Here is a 23298-nt window from a genome sequence, read left to right on the forward strand (position 1 = left end):
GCTCATATTGAATATGATGCATATGGAATCCCTTTATGGTCAGTTTAGGCTCATCTGTCCTGCCCACTTCTCCTTGCAGTGATGGCCTTTTACTTCATGACTCTCCAATGGGGTACACATGTCATAGCAGCGACTTTAATTTCTATAGGAACAAGTATAAGTGAGAGCCTTTCTGCACACCAGTTCTTAGCAGCAACTATAAACATGCAGCACATTACTGCTTGTAGAAGCAGACAGTGTACAAACATGCCATTAACTGCAGAAAGTGCCATCACTGAGAGGAGACTGATCTGAAAAGTCAAATCACTGAATAGAATTAGTTCGGTTCTAACTCAATCCAGGACAGAGAGGGGTCTTGGAGTTGGTCAGTGTCAAGCTGTTCATGGTCATATCAGACAGCACCTAAACCATGTGGTGACAGTTTTGCCCGGAGTGCATTAGCAAACACCTAGCAGCAGCCACAGCACTGTCTGATACATAGATTTTCTCCCATGTTTTCTGCTCCCTTTGGCCTGCCAAGGCTTAGGGCAGCAGGTCTGTGTGCTGGGTCACACTGGTGCAGACTGGTGTGACATCACTTAAAAGAGAGCCGTACAGGTCACACTGGCAAGGGACTAGTCACACTTTAATTCCACTGCAGGGGAATATTTACACCCCTGTGGGGCAGCCACCACTTGCCAGCTACCACTTGCCAGCTAGAAAGGGGGATGTTGCAGTACAGGACAAAATTCAGTAGGCATTTCCTCATTCTCTCAATAAATCCCTTACTCAACCATGCAAACGGCAGAGAAGTATGCCTGGGACTGCCCTTTCAAAGCAGTGATTATGCTGCTGGGTTTCCAATTCTGCATCTGAAAAACAAGGACTATTTTTCTCCTGGCCTCCTATGGGGGTTGTACTTCTCCAAAGTACCCCAGATAGTAATATGAGTTTGCAAGAATAACTTGAGCCAACATCCCAGAATACAACTTGGATGTAAATCAGCCAGGTCCTACTGACTCTATTTGATGTGGGTACATGACTTACGGTAATTTCATTTGCAGTTTTTGCTGTTCTTGAAGTTATTGTGGTTTCTAAACTGTAAGCCAGATCATGTCAGCACAAGGGGAGGATGAAGTTAAATGCAGGCAAACATATAAAAATACACCATCTTCCTACTTATTTCCAGACTGAAAAGATACTTGCTCATTGCCCGTGTTTCCCAAATTAAAAATGGCATAAAGATGCTTGTACTTGGTGTCAGAAGATAAATACTGAGCTGCATGTCATCATGGTACACAGGCTTAAAGCAATGTATTCAGAAAGATTTAAAGATTTAAAATTTTGTGATCTGCCTAATGCTGTGTGATGGCTGGGAAAAGCCCTGCCTGTCTTTCAAAGAAGTCCCACTCAGGCACTAACTGATCTGGCAGGGTAGCCAAAAGCTTTGTGTACTGTGTAGAGTAAAGCATGAGCCTGCCAAACCAACAGTAGAAGAAAATTCTTGACTTTGCCATTGTCCAGGTTCAACAGGAGGGAAGATGTTCCCCTCCTGTCCTCCAAAAAATCAAATAACCTGCAGCTTGTTGCCTGTTGAAGAAGAGAAATGCATTACAAATTCTCAGGGCTGCAGTGGAAAAAGTATATATAGCTTCTCCTCTTCCCTGGGCTGGCTTTTATGAACAAAAAGAGCCTGTGACTGCATTTAGTGAGGACCTTGATTCTGTCCAGGTATTAAAATGCCAAGAGCACTCCTGGTGTTACAGTCCCATGGTGAGTTACTTGATTACCCTTTTCTGTAAGAGAGGACTTGGCCAATGCAGCAGGCACAGCAGTGCAAACATGGAGGAATTTCTGTTCTGAACAGCATGGGCAGGAATGTGGACCTGGCTGGCTGCTGATCTTAGAAGGGTTTGCTCTGCTGTTTTGGATTTGCATGCCCAAAGCTCACACCAGGCTCACACCAGGTCTCTCCATCCTTTAGAGAAGAGCTGCTTTTCCCCATACACCACTTGCCACAGGAGGACACAGGAAAACAAGGAGCACAAGTCAGAGCACTTACATGCCCAACAGCTGATCTCTTTTTCTCTGAGTGTATCATTTGATCTGACATAAGGCTCACAAGCCTCATGTCACCTCTCACAACCACTGCGATGACAACACAACTAACACAAACTGCCAGTGGACTGTTCTGTGCTCCCTTCATCCAGCTACTCAGCTGGAATGATGCTTATTCCTCCAGAACAGCTTTTCTGTGAGTAGGTGAGCCTGAATGAGGTCAGCTGCACCCAACCTTGTCACAAAATATTCCCCTGCCAGCAGCATTCCAACCTGCTGCCCACAATCCTGTTCCCTAGGCGACACTGGCGGTGTTAATGACAGGATTTCAAAGTTTCCACAAGGTGGCATCAAAATACCTGGGCTTCCCTTCTCAGGGCTCAGACCACCGAGGATTCAGAACTTTTCTAGAATGGTTTCAGCATCAGCTGTAGCCACAGACATCTGGGAGAGGGGAGACTGTGTGATGCGATGTGTCTCAGGGATTTGGCCTTCAACCCTGACACCCACCATTGCCTTCCTGGAGGCTGCAAGTGTTAGACCACCAGATCTCATCCAGGAAGAGAAGCTGTGGACAGCAAACACCTACAGATATCACTGAGGAAATAAATGTACTCTCCTCCCTGCAAACTGCAACGAGGGGATTGTGGGTGTAGAGAGGGTAATGGCAGCAGTCACCAAACACACTAGGAAGAAATAACATCACAGCTTGACCCAGGACTGATGTATCCAGGTGAAGCAGGTTTGCCTTCACAGGGCAGCAAAGATAGAGAGACACCCAGGGAGTTTGGAACAATGAGCATAACCTCTTTGGCTCCAGAAGTCCTCCTTGTACAGCTCTAGCCTGGCCCCATGGCTTTATTTACAGAACTGGCAGTAGGGGGCAAGATTTGCTAGCCCTTACTACACAGACATCATCCCTCTGATGTTCCAGGAGGTGGTCCCACTCCAGCAGTAGCAGTGGCCTCAGATGCTGCCCCATCAGAGCTGCAGTGGGACAGACACCTCAGCATTGCACAGGCATGGGTGTGTGCTGTGACTGAAACTTCTGCCCCATCTCCTGCTAAGCCTTGTGATGTGAAATCCAGTCCTACCACACTCTGAAGCTGCCCTGGGTGAGTGCTGACCTGGCCATACTTGGCACTGAACCAAGAAGTCTGTCAAAAGGATGGGATCAGACTCTGACTAAGCATATTTGAGTGAGCACAAAATATGGCTTTGTGGTTTGTGGTGTTTGGACTGTTTAGGCAAGAAGCAGACTCCAGCAGAACTGTTGAACGATTGCAGCCCTTGGAGAAATTGCAAGACCTTGTGTGTTGGTTTTGCTGGGATAGAATCCTAGGCCAGCCACAGTCTGCAAACAGTTAGCACTTTTGAGTCACACAAGAGCTTAAACTGGGAGGGGCAAAAGATGGGGCAGCATACCTGGGTTGGTGCACAGGTGTATCCCAGACCATAAATGCCACACTGAAGATAAGGGCTTCTTCTCCTTCCCTTGAGGATCATCATCCCTGGAAGGGCTTGCTCCTGAGGCTTATTTTCCCATTTATTGTGACTGTTGTGCATTTGCTGGGCTGATTATAATTTTATATTGGCATTGGTCTCTGTTTCATTACATCAATTTTCATTTCAACTTGCAAGTCTCCTCTCTTCCTGATCCCTCTTAGATGAGAAGGAGCCATTGGATGATAGAGCAAGAGCTATAGTTTAGCCCTAGATATAGACTTAAGGGAGGTACCTTGTACTTTTGGAAGAATCACACACAGAATCACAGACTGGTAGGGGTGGAAGGGACCACTGGAGATCATCTAGTCCAACCTCCCTGCCACAGCAGGTTCATCTAAAGCAGGATGCATAAAAAGCATCAAGTGTTAATCAGTGAGAGTCTGTGTCCCTTGTCAAGTATTCAAACATGAGGTAGAAGCAAACAACAGAGCCCAGTCAGAATTCCTGAGAGCTCCAACAACGTGCAGTGCAGCAGGCTGAGATTCTGGCAATAGGAAACACTGTGCTCCTGTAGCAGAGAATGTGTCCTCCCTGGGAGCAGGGTAGAAGATGCCCTTCCAAACAGTGGGGTTTGGGGGGTTAGTTGTAGTAATAACAATGACAGTAATATTAGTGAATAAAGGCCTAAGCGTGACTAAGGGGAGCCGAGCGCTGCCGGTGTCCCGCGGCTCTCCGGTGCTCTCCCGTCTCTGCACACGGGGGAGCTGTTGCACCGCGCCGGGGGCTCCGCCGGCACCGTCGCTCGCTCTGTCGGGACCCGACCCCACCAGCCTGACCCTGGATAGGCAGGACTTGACTTTTCCTTCAAAAATGTGAATTCTGGCTGAGCGGCGGCTGGAGGGATCCAGGCAGCTGCGCACAGGGGACTGGTACAAAGCACGGGTGTCCCCAGAACCCCACCCAAATTTAAGTTTTTTTGTTCCCGAGTGAGGCTGGCAGTCAGGGACTGAGTCAAAGGGAGCATCTTTAATTAGATAAGGGCAGCTTGAAGTTGAAATTGGAGTCCATATCCTTAGGCAGATCTTGGTTTCAGGTATACCTGTTTGAGAGAAAATAAAATTCAAACCCCTCTGACGGTTCCAGCTTCTCCTTTTATCCTGGCCATGGGCAGAGATCTCCAGAGATCCCCACTGTTTACCCTGCTTTCCCTACAGAGATCTCTGGCAGAACACAAAGACATGCTGCAGCAGCAGTAGCTGCCTGTCTCTGGTACAGGTCAAGATAGGTGAGGAGAGTATTTGTGTGTCTGATCCATGCAGTCACCTTTGTGTCATAAGAGGTGATGCTTGGTGCCAGGTAGGTGAGCCCTGGCTTGACTCCACACAGCACCAGAGCGTGGCATTGTGTGCGTGGGCAGACAGACAAAGCTCTACTCAACCATGTCTTCTTGTGGTCAGTGCCACTACATGTCTTTGGTCCTCACACACACTTCTGTTTTTATGAAGTCAAAGTGGCCTGGACCCCACTACTCCCTGCTACCCCCAGCAGATCTGAAGTCTCACTCCTTTTCAGAGTCTTGTGGGTGCAGAGAGTAGGCTAAGGATCAACAGCACCTTTAAATAGCCTGGCCCAAAGCCTCTCTAAGCAGCTGGCTTTCTCAAGCAGCAATAAAACTGCCTGGCTGTAAGCTCTGTTATCCAAACCTTTAATGTTAACGTTACCAGATAAACTCTTCCTATCCAAGCGAAGAGGAAGGTATTGCTGCTAGGCCACACCTTAAGTACTGGGTTCAGTTTTGAGGACCCTACTACAAGAAAGATGTTGAGGTCCTGGAATATGTCCAAAGAAGGGCAAAGAAGCTGGTGAATGGTCTGGAGAGTGGGTCATATGAGGAACAGCTGAGAGAACTGGAACTGTTTGGTCTGGAGAAGAGGAGGCTAAGCAGAGACCTTCTTACTCTCTACAAGTCTACAAGGAGGTTGTAGCCAGGTGGAGGTCAGTCTCTTCTCCCTAGTAACAAGGGATAGGGTGAGAAGAAATGGCCTCAAGTTGTACTAGAAGAGGCTTAGATTGGATATTAGAGGACAGATCTTTATTGAAAGGGTTCTCAAACACTGGAACAGGCTCCTTAGGGAGGTGATGAATGATCATCCCTGGAGGTATTTAAAAAACACATAGATGTGGTGATGAGGAACATGGTTTAGTAATAGACTTGACAGACTTTGATAATGGCTGGTCTCAGTGGTCTTAAAGGCCTTTTCTAACCAAAACGATTAGATGACTCTATGCAGGAAGGTCATTGCAGACCTGGCACCATGATCTCAGCCCCTCCACACCTTGGATCAGCACCAAGCATTGGTGTATGCTGAAGTCTCCTGGGCATTGATGGAGAGGCTGCCCTGGGAAGTCAATGGGGCATAAGATTGTGGTAAGTGCTTTCTTAACTTGGGGCTTGTAATTATTAATAATCATAGTTAATCTCTGCCTCATCCAGGTCAGGCTACACATCACATCTCGTTTGAGCTATTTAAGATATGTTTTTGCTTACTGCAACCATCTCTGGGCCATCATATTATCACAAATGCCCTATAAATTATCAGTTGCAAGTTATTAATGTTTCATGGCAGCTTTCAGTGAAAAAGGAGCAATGAAAATCTACTTGTCTTCAAAGGAAAACCTCAAATAACCCCATGCCAAATCCAAATGTTTCCAGCCTGCCACCAAGATTATGAATATTGCAGATATTACATATCTTTGTATGGTATTTGTTAAATATTTAAGATCAGAGAAGAGATTTTAGCCTAAATGGCTACTTCAATTATTGCTGGAACCTACAGACAAGCACAGGTTTGCTTTTAGATTCAGGCTCCTAATATTTTGTATCAGGTTAGGCAACTGATTCCCAAAGATGAAATACAGCTTACAACTCATCCTACCTGGAGCTGTAAAGAAAAAGAAGAAAGAGCTGGAGTGGCGAGGGAGGAGTCCTGTTGGGCCAACAAACACAAGGACTTCACCAAGTATTCTAGGGCAGCATCTTAAATGACTTTATACATTATGCAGAAGGTGATTATAGGCTGGGGGTTTTTTTGCTTGTTTTTGAGATATGGTCAAATTCCCTATACTGGTAAAAAAAAATAATTCATTTTAACTTATCCCGTGGATCAAACTCATTGTCCTCCTCTCCCATACCTCTTACTATCTCTCTGGCCAGTGTGGTCCCTTGGCCTTTCCTGTGAAAGTTGGGCAGGAGCTACCCAGCTTCAGCAGTGCCCTGGAGTAAAGCTGCAGGATGGTGCTAAGCCTGTGTATTACAGGTTATCATAGAATCACAGAATGGTTTGGGTAGGAAGGGACCTTTAAACACCATCTAGTCCAGTCCCCTGAAGTGAGCAGGGACATCTTCAACTAGATCAAGTTGCTTAGGGCCCCATCCAACCTGACCTGGAATGTTTCCAGGTATGGGGCATCTACTCCTAACTCTGGGCCATGTTTTCACCACTCTCATTGTAAAAAATAAATAGTTATCTCCAATCTGAATCTCCACTCCTTTAGTTTAATTCCATCATCTTTTTTCTTGTCACAACAGGCCCTGCTAAAAACTCTTGTCTCCACCAATATTCAATGTATTGCATTTGACAGTGGTTGAAGCCTCATCCTTTGATGGGTTATACAGCCAGACCTCACTGGTGGGGCACGTTTGCAGCCAGGTGTTGGGGTTTCAGGTGTGAGGGTTTCTGCCAACACCCAGGGGATTTTCACACATGCTCGGAAGCAGCAGGAATAAGTAAATTATCTCTGGCAACTCCGTATGGTTTTGTCTTTCCCATCAGCTGCCTCCTGGGGTGTGGACTCCATCCCCTGCACCTACAGGCTGCTAGGAGGGCAAAGGTGACTTTGAGTCACCCCAAATCCTGATGCACAGCCAAACCCCAGCTCAAACCAATGCCCACTGGTGCTACAGCCTCTCTGAGCACTGGGGAAGGGGCGAAGCCCCACCAGGCACAGTGAAACCTCCAGCCAGGCCTGGGCTGTTTTCTTCCTGCAGTCACCTTTGGGCCCTGGCAGTAATCTCGAAGCATCTGCTCCAAATCATCCAGGATTACAGGAATTAAAAAAAAAAAAAAAACAATTAGAGGTGCCGGGTGCGGTAAGCACAAATCCGTTTAACCCTAATCCAGGCTGCTGTCCCTTCCCAAAAGGCAAAGGGACCATCCCCACCGGCTGGTTTTTGTGTGCTCCAGTGCCACCTCCTCTCCTCAAACAGAAATTACCTATTTTTGCCTCAGAGGTAATTCCAGGGGACAGGCTCATGCTACTGGAGAAATGGCCTTGGGGTCTGAAATCAGCTGCACAGACACAGGAGTCAGTGCCAACCACTTTCCTTGTTTACACTGTGAGAGGCTCCCGGAGGACTGGAGATGCAAACAGGTGCAAACAAACCTGGATATATTATAGCACCCATCAGGCTTTATATGCCAGGAACTGATTTCTCTGCTTCTGATTTACCACCAAGACCACCTTAAGGGCTTCTGTAGGCGCTACACTAATGTGGACCAGGGCGTCTGCAGTTCCACTCTCACTTGCCCACCATTTTGCTGACAATTCAATGAGGAAACGAACCCTTCAGATACAGTGCTGAAATGAGAGTATTTCTTTAGAGTGAGGGTAGAGATTAAAAATCCATTAAGGGAAGCTTTTATTTGTTTCAAAATCACCCCTGATTCTTTCAGTGATGCACCCCTGTTTCTTTCAGTGTTACTAGGCTCTTCTTCAGGTAGCTTAGTCTTTCACCTGCATCCCTAAGCCCCATAAAATTAAAATGCATTATCCATGGAGTGTGGCCAGTGTGAGTTACAAACTCTCTGGGTAATGCATTTTAATCAACACTGGATCTCTCTCATGTGTGGTGGCCTTTGTATCTGCTAGTGTATTTTGCATCAAGCGGGCATCTATATTGAAAACAATCAGTGCTTTCACACAGTCACAGAATGGTGGAGGTTGGAAATGACTCCTGAAGCTCTCCCTCTGCTAAATCAGGCTCACCCAGACCAGGTTCCACAAGAACAAATCCAAGTATGTGTTGAACATCTCCAGTGAAGGAGACACTACAACTTTCCTGGGCAGCCTGTTCCAGTGCTCTGTCACCCTCCTAAAAACTTTTCCTCATGTTCAGGTGGAACTTTTTGTATTTCAGTGTCTGCCTATGGCTCCTTGTCCTGTCTCTGGGCACTGCTGAAAAAAATCGGGCCCCATCCTCTCAACACTCGCTTTTAGATATTGATCATCACTGATAATATCTCTTCTTAGTTGTCTTCTCTCCAGGCTAAACAGCACCAGGTCTCTCAGCCTTTCTTCATCAGAGAGATGTTTCAATTATTAATAATTTCATGGGAAAAATCTTGAATTAATATTCAAGAATTCATGGGGTTTATGTGATTCTTAGACGTGGGTGATTTGTTATAGCAGTTTGTTAGTTAGTTTGTTTGTTTTCTTAGACATAATGCAAAAAAAAAAAAACCAAACAACCAAAAAAAGGACTATCCCAGCAGAGATGATCACCTTCCAGACAGGTGATGCTGTGACAATTAGCACAGCTCAACCTGTTAGGTTATAATCATTTGTGCAGTTATAGACACTGATTGGTCCAGAGAGCTTGTGAGCTCCACAAGAATTCATTGTGCTGAACATGATCACCACATTCAGCTATGCTGAGACATGAGATACTGCATTTGGCAAAAGTTTCCACCATTCAAAGGGATATTCACAGGAGAGAAATCTTCTGGCTCAGAAAGTCCCTGTCTGAGGAGAAGCCTTGAAACATCACAATGATTTACTGCTCTTTTCTGGCATACCCTTCTGCTGCTGTCAGGTCGTTCTGTCCTCTGGGCTTAGTATGGATGAGGGCAGAAAGGGGGTGTGAAGAAGGTGTGTAGCTTTAGCAAGGGTGTCTGCATGATAGCAGCATGTTGGTGTCAGGTCTTTTTGTGAGCCTGAGGGGTGATTGGATAAGCTTCAGACTGATATGGGGAGAGGGGCTCTCAGTGGGTGATGGGAGGAGGTTGGGGAAGAAAGAGAAGAAAGCGGGCGACCACAGGCACTGAAAGGATGCTAAAGTGAGGAGCACATAGACAAGGAAGGGTTTGTCAAGAGCAAATGGGCAGTCAATGCTGAGCACAGGATCCACAATGGAAATATTCAAGTGCTTCCCTCAAATGCTTCAGACTTGCCCCAATTCCTGTTGGCTTTGGGGTCTGACACCTCTAATGTCTCAGTGTTAGAGGGCTCCCAGTGCCCTAGGGTGGGTGGCAAAGGCCACTAGAATGCAGTTTGAACTGGGACTATGACAGGGACACAAGTATGTGAGTATGTTTAAGGCTAGGCCATCTGCATGCTTCATCCTTGAACATAAAAGTCACTTTTAGCCCATCATGTAAAAAAAAAAAAACCCAGTTTACAGACTTCTGCAGACTGTTACTAAGAGTTTTGTAAGTCTAGTGTACCTCTGACTTAAAGGTCTGTCACATTCCTTGGAACCTGGAGGTTTTACCCTAGGCTATTAGGAAATGCCAGCTGGACATGATCAGTTTTGACTTGTGTGAACAGCATCCTTTGAAGGATTCTCCTTGTGAACAAACATTTGCAGGACAAAAAAAAAAAATCAGATAGCTGATTTTAATAAGATCAGTTCCTGAAACTTCTCAGAGAGAGAAATGAGATACAGAAGTATGACCACAGAACACCCACAGGTGTGTACTGCTTCCATCATTCAAGATGTTGGCAGTTGAAAATATTTCCAAACTTCTGCTTGATGGTTAACTTTTTTTTGACTGATATGCCACTTGGACTGAGAAATCTGAGTCAATCTGGGTCAACACCTTTTCTTTTTAACATAGCCTAAGTAGTTTACTTTTTGATACCCATCATGAGATGGTTTCCTTCTATCTATTATGGGAAACCTCTATCCCATTTCAGCCAGCTCCAAGGAAGTGAGGTACTCTCTGGGTTTTCTCATGCCTGGCAGCACAGAGTCTTCTGGAGTTACAATGCAGAACTGCAAGGGTGGAAGAATATTTCTCTTAGGCTGTTGTGCAGATTGTTACAAATATTTTAATGTCCAATTAATTAAGACCCAGAAGCTTGAAACTTCATGTTGTTGTAGCAGAGTGCAATTCAGTGGCCACAGAAGTTAACAGGAATGTTTGCTAATGTTAAGATGTGTTTGGATCTGGCACGAATTGACAGCATGATGGAATGCAGAGCAGCTAATGCCAAAGAAAAGAGCATTCAATTATGGAGCAAATAATTAATGCCGTTCTATTAAAGCAGCATTTCATTAATTACACCTACTTTGCAAAGTAACAAAGGAGTCTTTCTGCTCCATTGCTCTTTGTATCTTCTGATACTTTGCTGATGCTCCCCAGTATTTCAGGTCTCCTTGGAGCCTCCATCGCTTAAATAAATACATGCAGTGAATGCAAACAGGATCAACAATGCCAGCCTGGACTGTGCCAAGGACAGTGACTGGGCCAACACACCGTGCTCTTCTGTGTGCCTGCTTGGAAGGTGAAACTTACAGACCTCATAATGGCTGAGTCAATTTAGTAACAAAAATGAACAGCCAACACATATACCTACATCCATATGTATGTACAGTGACATATAGAGGTGACGTGAACAGCAAGTTATAATGCCTGGAAGGCCATGAGAGCCTTGGCAAGGTGATTTATTCCTAACAAAGAAGAGGAAATTGTTAAACATAGCAAATGAAAATAGTGCTGTAGCACTGTTAAGAACAGCTTTTCTTCTGTCCCCTGTCTCGCACAATGTGGATGTGACCTCGCAGCCCATCTTCTTAGCACGAATACCCCATTGACTTCAGAAGGACCAAAGGAGAGGCTGGGAGTGCTGCTTATGAAGGTGATGAATGCAGGATAGGGTAGCACATGATGGCAGCACAGTCCTGCTTCCACAGTGCAGGAGAGCAGAAAAAAATATAAGAAAAGCATTTTTGATGAAACAGTTGAAGCAGTGGGGATTTACTGAACCGCTGTTACACTGTCCATGCAGCTTGCTCAGTTTGCTGTTGCTAGCAATTCAGATATTGTCCAAGCTGTCCTGCTCATCAGTGCATGAACTCTGAAAACACTTAGCTGCTACCAGCTCTGTGCATTATTTCAGCTGGAAGAACCATGGTAGGTAAAGTAACAATGATGGAGCTAAATGATGATAAAGTCTCCCTGTTGAAAATTTAAAGTGCTATACAACTACTTTTAGTGACCTCTCCAGCTGAGATAATGCAGAAATCTAACTAGATATGAACATTCATCTTAGGTGAATTGATTCTTACAGTTTGCAAACCAAGGTGAATTGTAGGAGATTAATGTTCATGCTCCAATACAAGAGAGGTCAGCTATATAAAAAGATGTATTCTCTGCATGTAAAGAAATTACTTATTCAATATCTAATGTGGATGCAGTGTTGGTGGCTTTGTTTGTTTGTTTGTTTTTTCCTTTGAGTACATTTTGTTCCCTAATGGTCATTTAGTTTATATAGAACACTCAGAGATCCCTCCCTCATATCGTCCTCCCTCTCCTGCCTTCATATCTGTGTATGTGAGCGTGGAGAGGGAGAAGACTTTTGTCTTCAATTTTAGAAAGAAAACATTTCCTGGCTGGGGTGTTCCAATCCCGCACTGCAACAAAGCGTTTCAATTTGATTCTTCTGAAATCAAAGACATTTTTTAAAAAATGGTTTTTTAAAATGGATCTTTCCACTCTTTGAGCATGCCCCAAAACTGAGCTCTTGGGTCAGCACTTCCAAAATCCGTTGTTTAAGATGAAGCAACTATTTTCTTCTGGCTTCTTAAATAAAAGAGCTGAGCACCAGCAGCTCTGGCTTTGCAAGGAGATGCAGAGGACTAGGGGCCTTTGCAAAATGCAACACATATTCCAGGACAAATTCTTTACTTCTCAGAGCTTGTTTGTCTCAGATGGGCTCCACATCCAGCAATGCAGCTTGCTTCCCTTCCCATCCAAATCCCCAGATGGCAATTAGCAATATCAATAAGTAATAGAACAAATACTTGTCTCTAAAAAGAACAAGCCACAGACAGAGCAGCTCATTCACTTTACTTTGAGGCTGCATTATAAACCTTAATTTTTTATATTTTATCTGTTTAAAGCCCCAGTCTTACAAATACTTAGTTTTGAGATGAGACATTTGAAAGTCAGCTAGTAATGAAGGATGGGTGAAAGGCAAGGCTGCAGGGGCCCAGGGTGAAGAGCCATATCCATCAAGTCCCACATACATGAAGGATGCCACCCTAAGGACGATTTTTAGCAGAGTTCCTGTAACTCGGCTCTTTAGCAAAGAACTTCTGGAACAGAGAAATGAGTCTGCTGACACTCAGCTTCTGGAGACAGTGAGTTCCCAAAAGAAGCACAGTCAAAAGTAAGTGGCGGAGACCAGCTGAAATACTGTAATATGATCGTTTATTAAATTGTATAGCAATAAAATGAAATATTAGTGGGGAAATAGCTTTAAAAAGTTAGAAACTGGTAAGATCCACCAAGTGACCAGAAACTATGTGTTTATAAGTATCACTGTGACTCTAGTATTGCTTCAAGAGCCATTGCCTATAGGAGACATCCCATCACAAAAGCCCTGAAGCACTTCTAAGCCATGAGTGACCCACGAAATAAGTCTGCTGGGAAGTACTCCAGCAGTTGAAGCTTAACAGACAAACTGGTTAGCATCACTCCTTCAGCACTTGAGGATGTCAAGGGATAGAAAGGATCACCAACTGCATGGGAGCAATATTCACAGAAACTCAGCTGTGGCCTCAGGAGTCTCATCCACCTGCGGTCAATAGGCAGAGACAAGCTTTTGCAGATGGTGAACTTGATTAGAGAGCTGATCTTGGTTAAAACTACCCTAGATCTTCTTGCTGCTAAGGATGGAGGGGGAGGAGAGTGGGACTGTCTCTCCAGGCAACAGAGACAGATTAATGGTGCTGGATTACTGTGGCAGCATAACTAGAGTGGGATTAGGTGCTCTGAGTCACCTACCTGAGAATTTCTCTTTCCCAATGACAGTGCTGCCAGCCTGCAGAAATCAGCTTCTTTCATGTAAATTTTGGGGACACCTGTCCCCATGGCAGCTCCAGGGGCCAACTGCTGATCTGCCTGGGAGCAGGCACATGAGAAAGTGGTTGCAAGCCAAGGACATTTTGAAGAACAACCCACAGGGCTTTCGTATTGACTTAAGAGTAGTTTCCAGTATAAATGTCCTGATAGAGATATTTATGAGAAGGCTTCTTTTTACCAGCTTATAGACACAGCTGCACACCCTTGTATTTCTTTGAAGTGCCTGGAAAATGCTCACCCTCTTCTATGTGTGGCTGGCTTCACTGTACCTTTATTATAGGGGAATTTTCCTACAATATGATGTTCCAGAAGAAAAGCTGTCGTTCTCGCTAGCCTGGTATTACAACTATGTCATATGAAAGCATTTGCAGAATTGCTTCTGAATAAACCACGCATATATTTCAATAGGTGAAACTGAGAGAAGTGGGGTGTCTCTGTTCTGAATGGAGCCACTAAAAGTTACTGAAAGAAGATTCAGCACAGCAAAAGTTATCCAGCTGAAAAAAACAAACAAACAAAAAAAAACCCCACAACCAAAAGTCATGTTCTGCTCTTCTGCTGTAGAACTCTCCATTGAAATCAGCTGGTCTTGAAAAAGAGAAAGTAAAGGTAGAAAAGCCTCCCCACTTGTCCTAGCAGATACCCTGTCACTGCAGGTTACTATGGAGTTATTGAATAAAAGTCAAGAAGCTTGTTCTGCTGATCAATACCTCTGATTGTAGACGCAGATGCAGACATCAGCAGTGGCTGTCTCCTGGAGGCTTCCCTCCAAAACTTGTGAAACAATGAAAATAAGAGGTGCAAGCTCAAGACAAACGGACTTTTCCTTTCTGCTCCTGCCACTTGGTTATGATAACCTCTCTTTTCACATTTTTGCTTTACACCAGATTACTAACAAATAACAACCACAGGGGAAAAAATAATAAAAGTATCAGGAGGAACAGCTTTAAATGGAAATAAAGAGATGTGTCTAAATCCTTTAGGCTGTTTGGGATGTCTCAAGTGATTTAGTCCGGCTGTATCTGTACATTAAAACGTATGAGGGCACTGAGGTTCAGCACTTATCCTATTAAAATGTTAGAAGAGTCCCAGGGTTGCTTCAGACCAAACAGACCTGTACCGCATGGTCCTGAGGGAATGGCTCAATAGCTAGCACACTATGTGGAGCCTTTTCCGTCAGCAGTGTGGACACAGACATCCTATTTGGAGGGTGAAAGGGCGCAAAAGCATGGAGCAGGGCTCCCAACCAGCAGGCAGCAGTGCTAGGATATGTCATTCAATAGCACAGACCTGGCAAAGTGGCTGCCTGCTCCGTGGCAGGTCTTTGCTGTGACAACAAAGAGCTATAAGCCTGCAAGATGTTTTCCAGTCAGAAGCCTGTGCTGGATGAAGACATACTAGGGGAAAGACACCACCCTGTGGGTCTGGTCTTCATGTAGATACCCTCCTGACAATGCTGTGCTGGTTGTCTGAAGGGGGGCTGCAAATTCAGGTTGGAGGGACTGCAAGCTACCTGTCTTGTTTGATACCATCTTCACCTTTATTCAGCTTGGGACAGGCACACTGGGGATGGAGTCCTCAAGGTCCCACCAAGCCTCTCCTTGGGCATTGCTGGAGAGGACACACTTCCCCTAGCTATAAGTGGGGAACATGCAGATCCCATCTCACCCACAACAGCCTTTCTGGATTAGCAACAGTGGAAATGGTGGTGAGGGCTAATGCCCTGGAGCTGACTCCAGTAGGATGGAGTAGCACCAGCTCTGCTAAAGTGTAAGGAGACAGCTAATGAAGTATGTAGGGTTCAGGGTCCATGGTTTCTCTCCCCCACCTCTGAGAAGAGGCAGAGAGGACAAATATGTGAATCCACTCTGCTTTTAGAAGGTTTGAAGCGGGAAACTTCCCTCCAAATCATATTTCTTGAAGGGTAAGATGTGTGTCAGACAGGTCAGTGTCACAAATCAGAAGGTAGCAGGGTTAAAATGGGCTCTCCACCAGGGAATTTCTGCATTTGGGGTGGGGGGTGGGGGGGCTTGGAGTGAATGTAGCAAGTGGTGAAGGGAGGGGAGCCATTACCTGGCCTTTTGCTGCACATCCTGTCCCCAAACAGAAAGAAACAGAAATCCAAGGGCTTTATTCATCACCCTGGTGCTGAGAATAAATACAGAGTGTAAAGTGATGCATCCCTTGAGGAATCTAAAGATAAAATGTTCCTTCCCTTGATTCCTTGAGGTCTCACCCTCTGGGCCCCCTTGGGGCAGGCACACCAAGGTCAGCCCAGGGTTTGAGCTCTGTTGTGGGTGCTGGGGCTGCAAGGTGGATTTAGGAAGGGGGCTGGGGAAAGGACAGGTCAACATTTGGCAGCTTCTGCATCCTATAGTGTCTTTTCCCTTTGGCTCCCACACCTCCATCCTCCCCTCCAGCAAATACACTTGGATCTTCTCCTGGAAAACAAAGAAATAGTACAAAGACAGAAAAGCCAGCACCCAGCATTGCTGAGAGGCAGGTCCAGCCATTGCTGGACAGTATTATGCTATCTCTCAGGGTATTACCCCTGCATTGGCCAGGGGTAACTGGATCTGTGATAGAGTCTGATCCTCCCAAGCCTTTAATTGGATGCGTGAAAGGTCCAAAATGCAGCTCGCTGTAATGCTTCCCCCAGCTATGAGATGCACAATCTTCTTGTCACACAAGGGCACTTTTCAATGAACCCAGCCTCCTTTCTAACCTCTGATATCACCCAGCTCCCAGGCCAGCAAGTCAAGGCAGACCTTTGCAAAGGACCCCTCTCAGCTAAGCAGGGTGATGGTGGAACACTGAATAGTTTTTCAACATCCCCCCTCTTTTTCTGTTCTGCAAGGAGAATGCTGCTGTTAGATGAGAGGCAAAAGGCAATGGCAGAACAATTAGGGAAGAGTTGCTCCCTTCTGTGGGATGGAGCTGCGGGACAGGACTGGGATGAACGTTCTGCAGGGCTTGTGCAAACTGGAGCGTGAATATGGGCGTGCAGGGAGCACCTGCGTGTGCCAGGCAGCAGCTGGGGCAGTGTTCTTGGCCTGGAGAGGCTGGTGTGGCTTTTCCGAGGTTCCTATACCTCCCACCCCTCTCTCCACCTCCGATTTGCACCGCAAACAGCAGCAGCCCTCTTCTGCAGCACTGGGACTGGGACAATATGCCATGGATAAGTGGGCCTTCTGTCCCCAGCTGCACTAGGGCCAGGCTCTCCCCAACCTGCAAGGCTTTTGCTTTCCCTTTTTTTTTTTTTTTTTCCTCTCTCCCCACCCCCTACCCCCCTCTCCCCCTCTTGTAAAATCAATTTGCGGACAGCTCACTCATTTTTCCCCCTTGCAAACTTATTAGCTATTCAGCCTCGGCGAACACTGGTAAGCATCCTTTGTCCCAGGGAGGGCTGGAGACCCCTTCATTAGCAGTGATTACTCTGAGCAGTTTGACAGCTTCCCAGCCCGCTTACAAGACTTTCCCATTCAGCTCTGCCCGGGGCTGCCCCGCTTCTCAAAAGAAACGGAAATATTCAAACATTTCTTCCCTTCTCCCTCCCCACCCCCGCCCGCCACCAGCTGAAAAGAGGAAAAGCTGTTTCTCTTCTCCTCCCTCCCCATTCACTTCACTTTTGATACAATATTTTTCCTTCTTTATTAAGCCAGAGGGAGAGGGGTCAGGGCAGACTTTTTAGCGACCTTTTTCTGAGCGTTTTTTTAAAATGTAAATACAAGCTCCCCCTCCTCTTTCCCTATTATTAATATTGTTGCTGTTGCTATTATTATTATTATTATTTATTTATTTATTTATTAATTATTATTATTGTTACCACTACTGCTACTATTTTTAAACCAGATGAAGGCTCAGGAGAGCGATGCCTTGGGTTGATCTTTAGGGAAAAGAAATGCTGAAAATGCCAGAGGAAGGACATTGCCTTTCGGTGCGGGGATGGAAAGGGCAGAAGGGGAGGGTGGGGAAGGAAAAAAAAAAAAGAGGGCCTTGGGGCGGTGTGTGTGGTGATGGGAAGCAGTTTTCTTCGTGGGTTTTATCGGTACAGCCAAAGGCGGCCGGCGCAGCCCCGCAGAGCTCCGGCGGTGAATAGCAGGGCTGGGAGATGCTCAACTCCCCTGATCCTCCCGCACCAAAAAGGGCCTTGCACCGGAGCTTCTTCTCTCAGGGCTCCGTGCTCCGCTCCCCGTCTGTTTCAGAAGGGGCTGGTTTGTCCTTTCGCCGCGGCTGGAGCACTGAGCATTCGCGGAGGGTCCTTTCACAGCCCACTCGAGAGATACAGCATCCTTTATGCCACTTAAACCCTTTGTCGAAATACATAATGTTCACGCAGCTGCTTATTGTCCAAGTTCCTGCTCTTTTAGTCAGGGAAAAATAAAATAAAATCCACGCTATCAGAGTCTGAGCGCATATATCTCCCCAAAGCTTTAATTCCCCACAAGAAGCATTGGCCACTCCGCCCGAGGAAATTGCAATCCGCTTCACTGGTTCTCGAGGAAGGGAAGAAAGAATACGGTGTGTTTCAGACGATTCCGTTCTGAGAGCGAAACCCGCTTTTCCTCCTCAAAAAAAAAAAACCCAAAAACCCGTAGGTGGGAAGCACTGCTCGCCTGCAAACCCACCAAACTCAAAACCGAAGCAAAACTCCCCACCTCGTTTGAGGATTGAGCAGCAAAGCCAGGATCCTCTTGCGTGGCTCTGTGGGGGACAAACCTGGTGGGTTTTAAAAGGCAACAAAACTAGCGTAGGGTTTGGGTACAAAGTGGCTGCTCCCTCAAGTGGATGCCCCTCAAAAAGAGCTGGAACTCTCCCGCAGTGTATCCCTCAAAAGGAACTGGCAACCATCCCGCAGGTGAGTATCCCTCAAAAGGAGCTGGAAACCCCCGCGCTGCCCCCACACCCAATATCCGCTGCTCCTACTCTCACAAAATGCAACCTATTTACCTCACTCACGACACCCTCGCCAGGGAAAGTTGCTTGTAAATGAACTTTAAAAAAATCAGTTAATAAATACCTGTTCCCTGACCCGTCGCTGTGATGGTCTGTAAGGAAAACCGAGGCACAAGCGCTGGGCAACGCAGCTCTAGAAATCGATGATGCTAACGCCTTTCAGGCTTTAAATGCAAACTTAGGCAGAGGGGGAGAAGCCACTGCCGAGAAGGGAATATACATCCCGATAAAAGGCAGCACGACTGAATTAATGTCACGGATCTGAGATGGCCCTGTGCCCTCTCCGTCCGTACCTTTACAGGGGAGCTAGCGCCAAGAGGAGCCGGGGCGTTCCCTGGAGCTGCTGCGGGTGAGCTCTGCCCGGCTTCGCCTGCTAAATAAAACGAACGAGCAATCAGCTTACCAAGGAGGCATCCCTCTGAGGACAGGGTAGTAAACGCGATGAGACCGAGCAGACAAAAAAAGCACAGCTCAGGCGATTTAAAGATCAATGTCAAATTGTATAATATAAAATCCTTCTGCTAGGGGAAAAAGATTAGCACGCTCCTTAGACCTGGCTTTTGGTATCCTACAGCAAAACCGCCCCGAAACAAAGCGAGGGAGAAGGAGAATGAGGACAAACCCTGGCACATCGCAGGAGTCGAGATTTGAGGTTATTTTGCCCCCGATCCGGCCTTTCCCGGTTATGAAGGGCTCTTGAATTTTATTTTTTTTTTTAAATTTTTTTTTTTTTTAATTTGCCCAAGGAGGACGGAAAGTTTTCTCCGGTTTTCCTCTTTTTTTTTTTCTTTTTTTTTTTTTTTTTTTTTTTCCCCCTTTTTCTTTCTTTTCCCTCCTCTGTGTCCGAAAATTCACCGCTGATAATCCCAAAAGCCCTTGAGAGAGAAGAAGCTGTGGCGATGCTTTCTCCTTCCCTCCCCCGGGCACCCGCATCCTCCGCCAGCCTCGACCCTGCTCCCCTCTCTTCATTCCGGCTCCCCGCCTCCAGCTCTATGCCTAGCGAAAACATCACACCCCGGTCCCGGGGACCCGACTATTTCGGTTCCTGCCAAGCTGACGCTGAAATACCGGTGGCCTTGGAAATCTGCTCTGCGTAAACTGGTGGTCTTGAGACCGACACCGTCATTTCAACGCAGATGCGAGGGTCGTTCACCAAATATTTTATTATGGTTTTAGGCTGTTTCATACAGTTTCGTCCTGCACATGCTCTACAAGTCACCTGTGCACATAGAGAACAAGCCAATAATAATAATAATTAATAATAATAATAGAAAAAAAATCTACCATAGCAATCCCTTAAATAAGTAAATAAACATTATATATATATATATATAAAACCCCAAACAAACAAAAAACCAAACAAACCCAAAACTTTAAAGTAAAGCAAAACCCAACCAAAAGAACAGCGTCTTTTCAACATTAAACACCCCCGCGGGGTAAGGGCAGTCTCTTTCAGACATTTTGCAACTTAGCATTGGGGGGATGTCTATTTTTTTTTTAAGTTTTGTGGGCTTTTTTTTTTTTTTTTTTTTTTTTTAGCGGGCTTTTTGTTTGTTTGTTTGTTTTTGTTTTAGGCGTCAATTCTGCAAATCCTTCGAAATAAAGGCGACAACGATTTCTATCACATTTTTTAATGCAGTATGCTGCAGGCCTGGGAGGAAGGCGCGGGCGAGAGGCGTGTGGCTGGGGAGCTCCCCATACCTCGGGTTTGGGGACCGCGGTTGGACGATTACAAGCCCCACTATTCCGGCCGTGTGGGCAGGAAGGCAGGCACCGGTTAGCTGGACCTCCCACTCCCCCCAGTTTGTCATGGCGGTGGTGTCAGATGTCACATTCACTGTCGCTGGATGTGATGGAGATGGCGGAGGTGGCCGCTTTGCTGGAGAGGCTGGCTGCGGGGCTGGAGGCGGCCCCTCCCGCCTCCCCGCCGCTCTCCTCCTCTGCTTGCAGCGAGCGCACCGAGCCCTGCGTTAGGACCTGCTGCTGTAGCCTGCAAGGAACCGGCACACACAGCATCACCGGACCTGCCGAGAGCACCCCGCTTTCCCCCCACTGAGGGACTCCCACCCCCACCTCCAGCTCACACCAGTTAGCCCAGTTTATTGGCGCTGCCTGAGAAACTGGGTGCTCACCCCAGGGCTAGCACCACTCCTGGGCCTGTGGGGAGAGAGCGTCTGTCCCCCCACTCTCAGCATCCTGTCCCCAAACTGGGACTCATCCGAAGGGTCGGTAAATCGCTGCAGCATCCCCCGGCATAGGCTACCCTCCAGCAGGCCTTACATCTTCCCTCGTAGCCGATGAAAACGGGATGAGGATGATAGCCCCATTCCGCAGCTACGGAGTGACGAGTGGACACCTCCCCCCTCAAAGGATTCTGGAGAGAAATAACGGGAGGCTCTGCGCCCTTCCCCGCTTCATGGGGCGTCTACCAGAGCTGGGACAACCCCGCGAGTTTAGAGCTGAGATTTTGTGGTTTTGGGAAAAAAAAAAAAAAAAAAGAAAAAGGGGAGAAGAGAAATTAGAGAATTATTCCAAGAAGTGTTCCCGGCGGAGGTTCAGGACAAGGCAGCTCTCTGCAAACGACCTGGGCCCCAGAAGGGTACTGTAGTCTTTGCTTCAGCTAGACATATATGAAATAGCTATATATGTCCGGTCAGAATTTTGAAGGGGGAGGCTGTCTCCCCTTAGCCACCGCTAAGGACCTCGCCGCCGCCTGGTCCTGCCGGAGTCACGGAATCTTCATCAGCCGTGTTGCCCGGCTGATCTCCCTCCACCGTCCCGCGCCTCCAAGAGCATCCAAAGCGGAGCCCAGGCGAGGACCACCTCCGTATTGAAAATAAGTAAATAAATTTTAAAATAATAAGTTTTTCCCTCTGCTCCTACTTCATCTCGCTGCATTTTCCTGGGAGAAATTTCCCAGGCTCGTTTCCCCGTCCCCCGAGATGGGGCTAGCCTCAGCGTCGAGGCCGCGCTGCCTCTGCCCGGCATCCTCATACCGGCCTGTGTGGCCCGTGAGACTCATCAGCGGAGGGACAAGCCTCCCTAAATTGGGGCGGGGAGAGGGCCCTGTGCCCCGACGGGACGGGCAGCACCTTACCTGTTCTTGGCGGCTGCTGCCCTGTCCCTTTGCCTGCGGTTTTTGAACCAGTTGCCCACCTGCGTGGGGGTAAGTCCCGTGGCCTGAGCCAGTTCCCGCTTTTTGCTGGGGTTTGGGTAAGGGTCCTGCAGGTACCACTCCCGCAGCAAATGCCTTGTCCGCTCCTTGAAGCAATGTGTCTTCTGCTCCCCGTCCCAGATGGTGCGGGGCAGCGGAAACTTCTTCCTCACCCGGTACTTGTCCACCGGCCCCAGGGGTCGGCCCCGCAGCTTCTCCGCCTCCTGGTAATGCGCTTCCAGCCAGAGGGCTTGCAGTTTGGCGTGGGACTCCTTGGTGAACTTGTGGTTTTCCAGGATATGATACAGCTCCCGGTAGTTCCCTGTGTGAAAGGCCACGATGGCCCGGGCTCTCAGCACCGACTCGTTCTTGTTGAGGGCCTCGCAGGCCGCCGGGGCCACGGGCAGGGACCAGAGGAAGCGCCCCAGGCGCTCGATGTCCCCGCTCTCCTCCAGGGTCTCGCATACCCCGGCCACCTGCTGCGGGCTGAAATTGAGGATGGGCAGCTGGAACATGGAGGCGGCACCAAGCTCCGCTCCGCGCTCAGCGCACCCTCGGCGGTGCCCGCCGCCGCCCCGCACACCCCCGCGGCGGGGAAGCGGGCAGCGGCCCCGGCGGCCGCCGCTCGCTCCGCTTCTGCCTTCTCCGGGGTTGGCGAAGCTGCCGCGGGAGGGACGGTGGAGGGCGGAGAGGCGATGGGGAGCGTTCGGCGGCTCCGGCGACTGGGGGCGGTGGGCAGGGGCGAGGCGGAGGAGGATGGAGCAGCGGGGGAGGGCGGGCGTGGGGGGAGGGAGGAAGGGAGGAGGAAAAAGAAAAAAAGAAAAAAAAAAAAAGACAAAAAAAAAAAAAAGACAGAAAGACAGGGAAAAAAAAAAAAAAAAAAAAAAAAAAAACGAAAAAGACACAAGCCCAGCTCAGCGCCGCCGCCGCGCTCTGCTGCGGGAGCGGCTGATTTGCTGCCGGGCTCGGCAGATTGGCTCTCGAGTTTCCATGGTGGAGCTGCCACTCACTGACAGCCGCTGCCAATCACGGCGGCGGTCCCGCACCGCCGGCCGGCGGCACCTCCCCGCCTCGGCTCCCCTTCCCGCTCCCCGGGGCGCCCCGGCCCTCTCCCCGCGGGACCGCGACGCCGCCGCCCTGCCCCTTCGCTCCGGGCAGGGTCAGAACTGCGACGCGGGCAAGGGGACACCCGGCACCCGCTGCGGTTTGCTGCCGGAAAGTTGGAGGGAGAGGCTCCGCTATGGGATGGCCGGGAGCCCCCTGCACCCTCCTTGGTAAAGCGGGGGGGGGGGGTCCAAACCGGTGCTGCACACATAGAGCTCAGAGCGTCCGGGGCTGAAGAGGGCGATAAGGCAGGGCTGAGAAATCAGATGAAAAAACGGCGGCACAACAGTGACAGTGGTGCTGGGACTGACAGTGACAATGGATGCGGCGAGAGTACCGCAAGAAAACCTGAGATATAGAGAAAAACCTCCCCCCTTCCCTCTAGAGCCGTCTTCCCAGCTCCGTTAAGACGAGGAAGCCCAGTGCCCTACGTCGTTCAGCTACAGCTTTGTA

General features: G+C 47.9%; 1 protein-coding gene across 1 annotated transcript; it reads right to left on the reverse strand.

The window, feature by feature from the left end:
• Positions 1-19731: 19731 nt before the first annotated feature.
• Positions 19732-22349, reverse strand: SIX6 (SIX homeobox 6). The gene is made up of 2 exons (XM_068148952.1): positions 21685-22349; positions 19732-20577 (listed from the first exon to the last, which is right to left on the reverse strand). The coding sequence occupies exons 1-2, from the start codon at positions 22254-22256 to the stop codon at positions 20409-20411; spliced, it is 741 nt and encodes a 246-aa protein (XP_068005053.1). The 5' UTR covers positions 22257-22349; the 3' UTR covers positions 19732-20408.
• Between the last annotated feature and the right edge of the window lie 949 nt (positions 22350-23298).

The sequence above is a fragment of the Melanerpes formicivorus genome, unplaced genomic scaffold, assembly GCF_026170545.1.
Source record: "Melanerpes formicivorus ecotype bairdi unplaced genomic scaffold, bMelFor1.0.p_v2 SCAF_17, whole genome shotgun sequence".
NCBI lineage: Eukaryota > Metazoa > Chordata > Aves > Piciformes > Picidae > Melanerpes > Melanerpes formicivorus.

Bases quoted from the DNA above. Each gene is read 5' to 3' on its own strand.
- SIX6 (XM_068148952.1), bottom strand. From the start codon at position 22,256: ATGTTCCAGCTGCCCATCCTCAATTTCAGCCCGCAGCAGGTGGCCGGG. The intron at 20,578-21,684 runs GTAAGGTGCTGC...GGTTCCTTGCAG, and splicing joins GCAGCAGCCGCCAAGAACAG to GCTACAGCAGCAGGTCCTAA.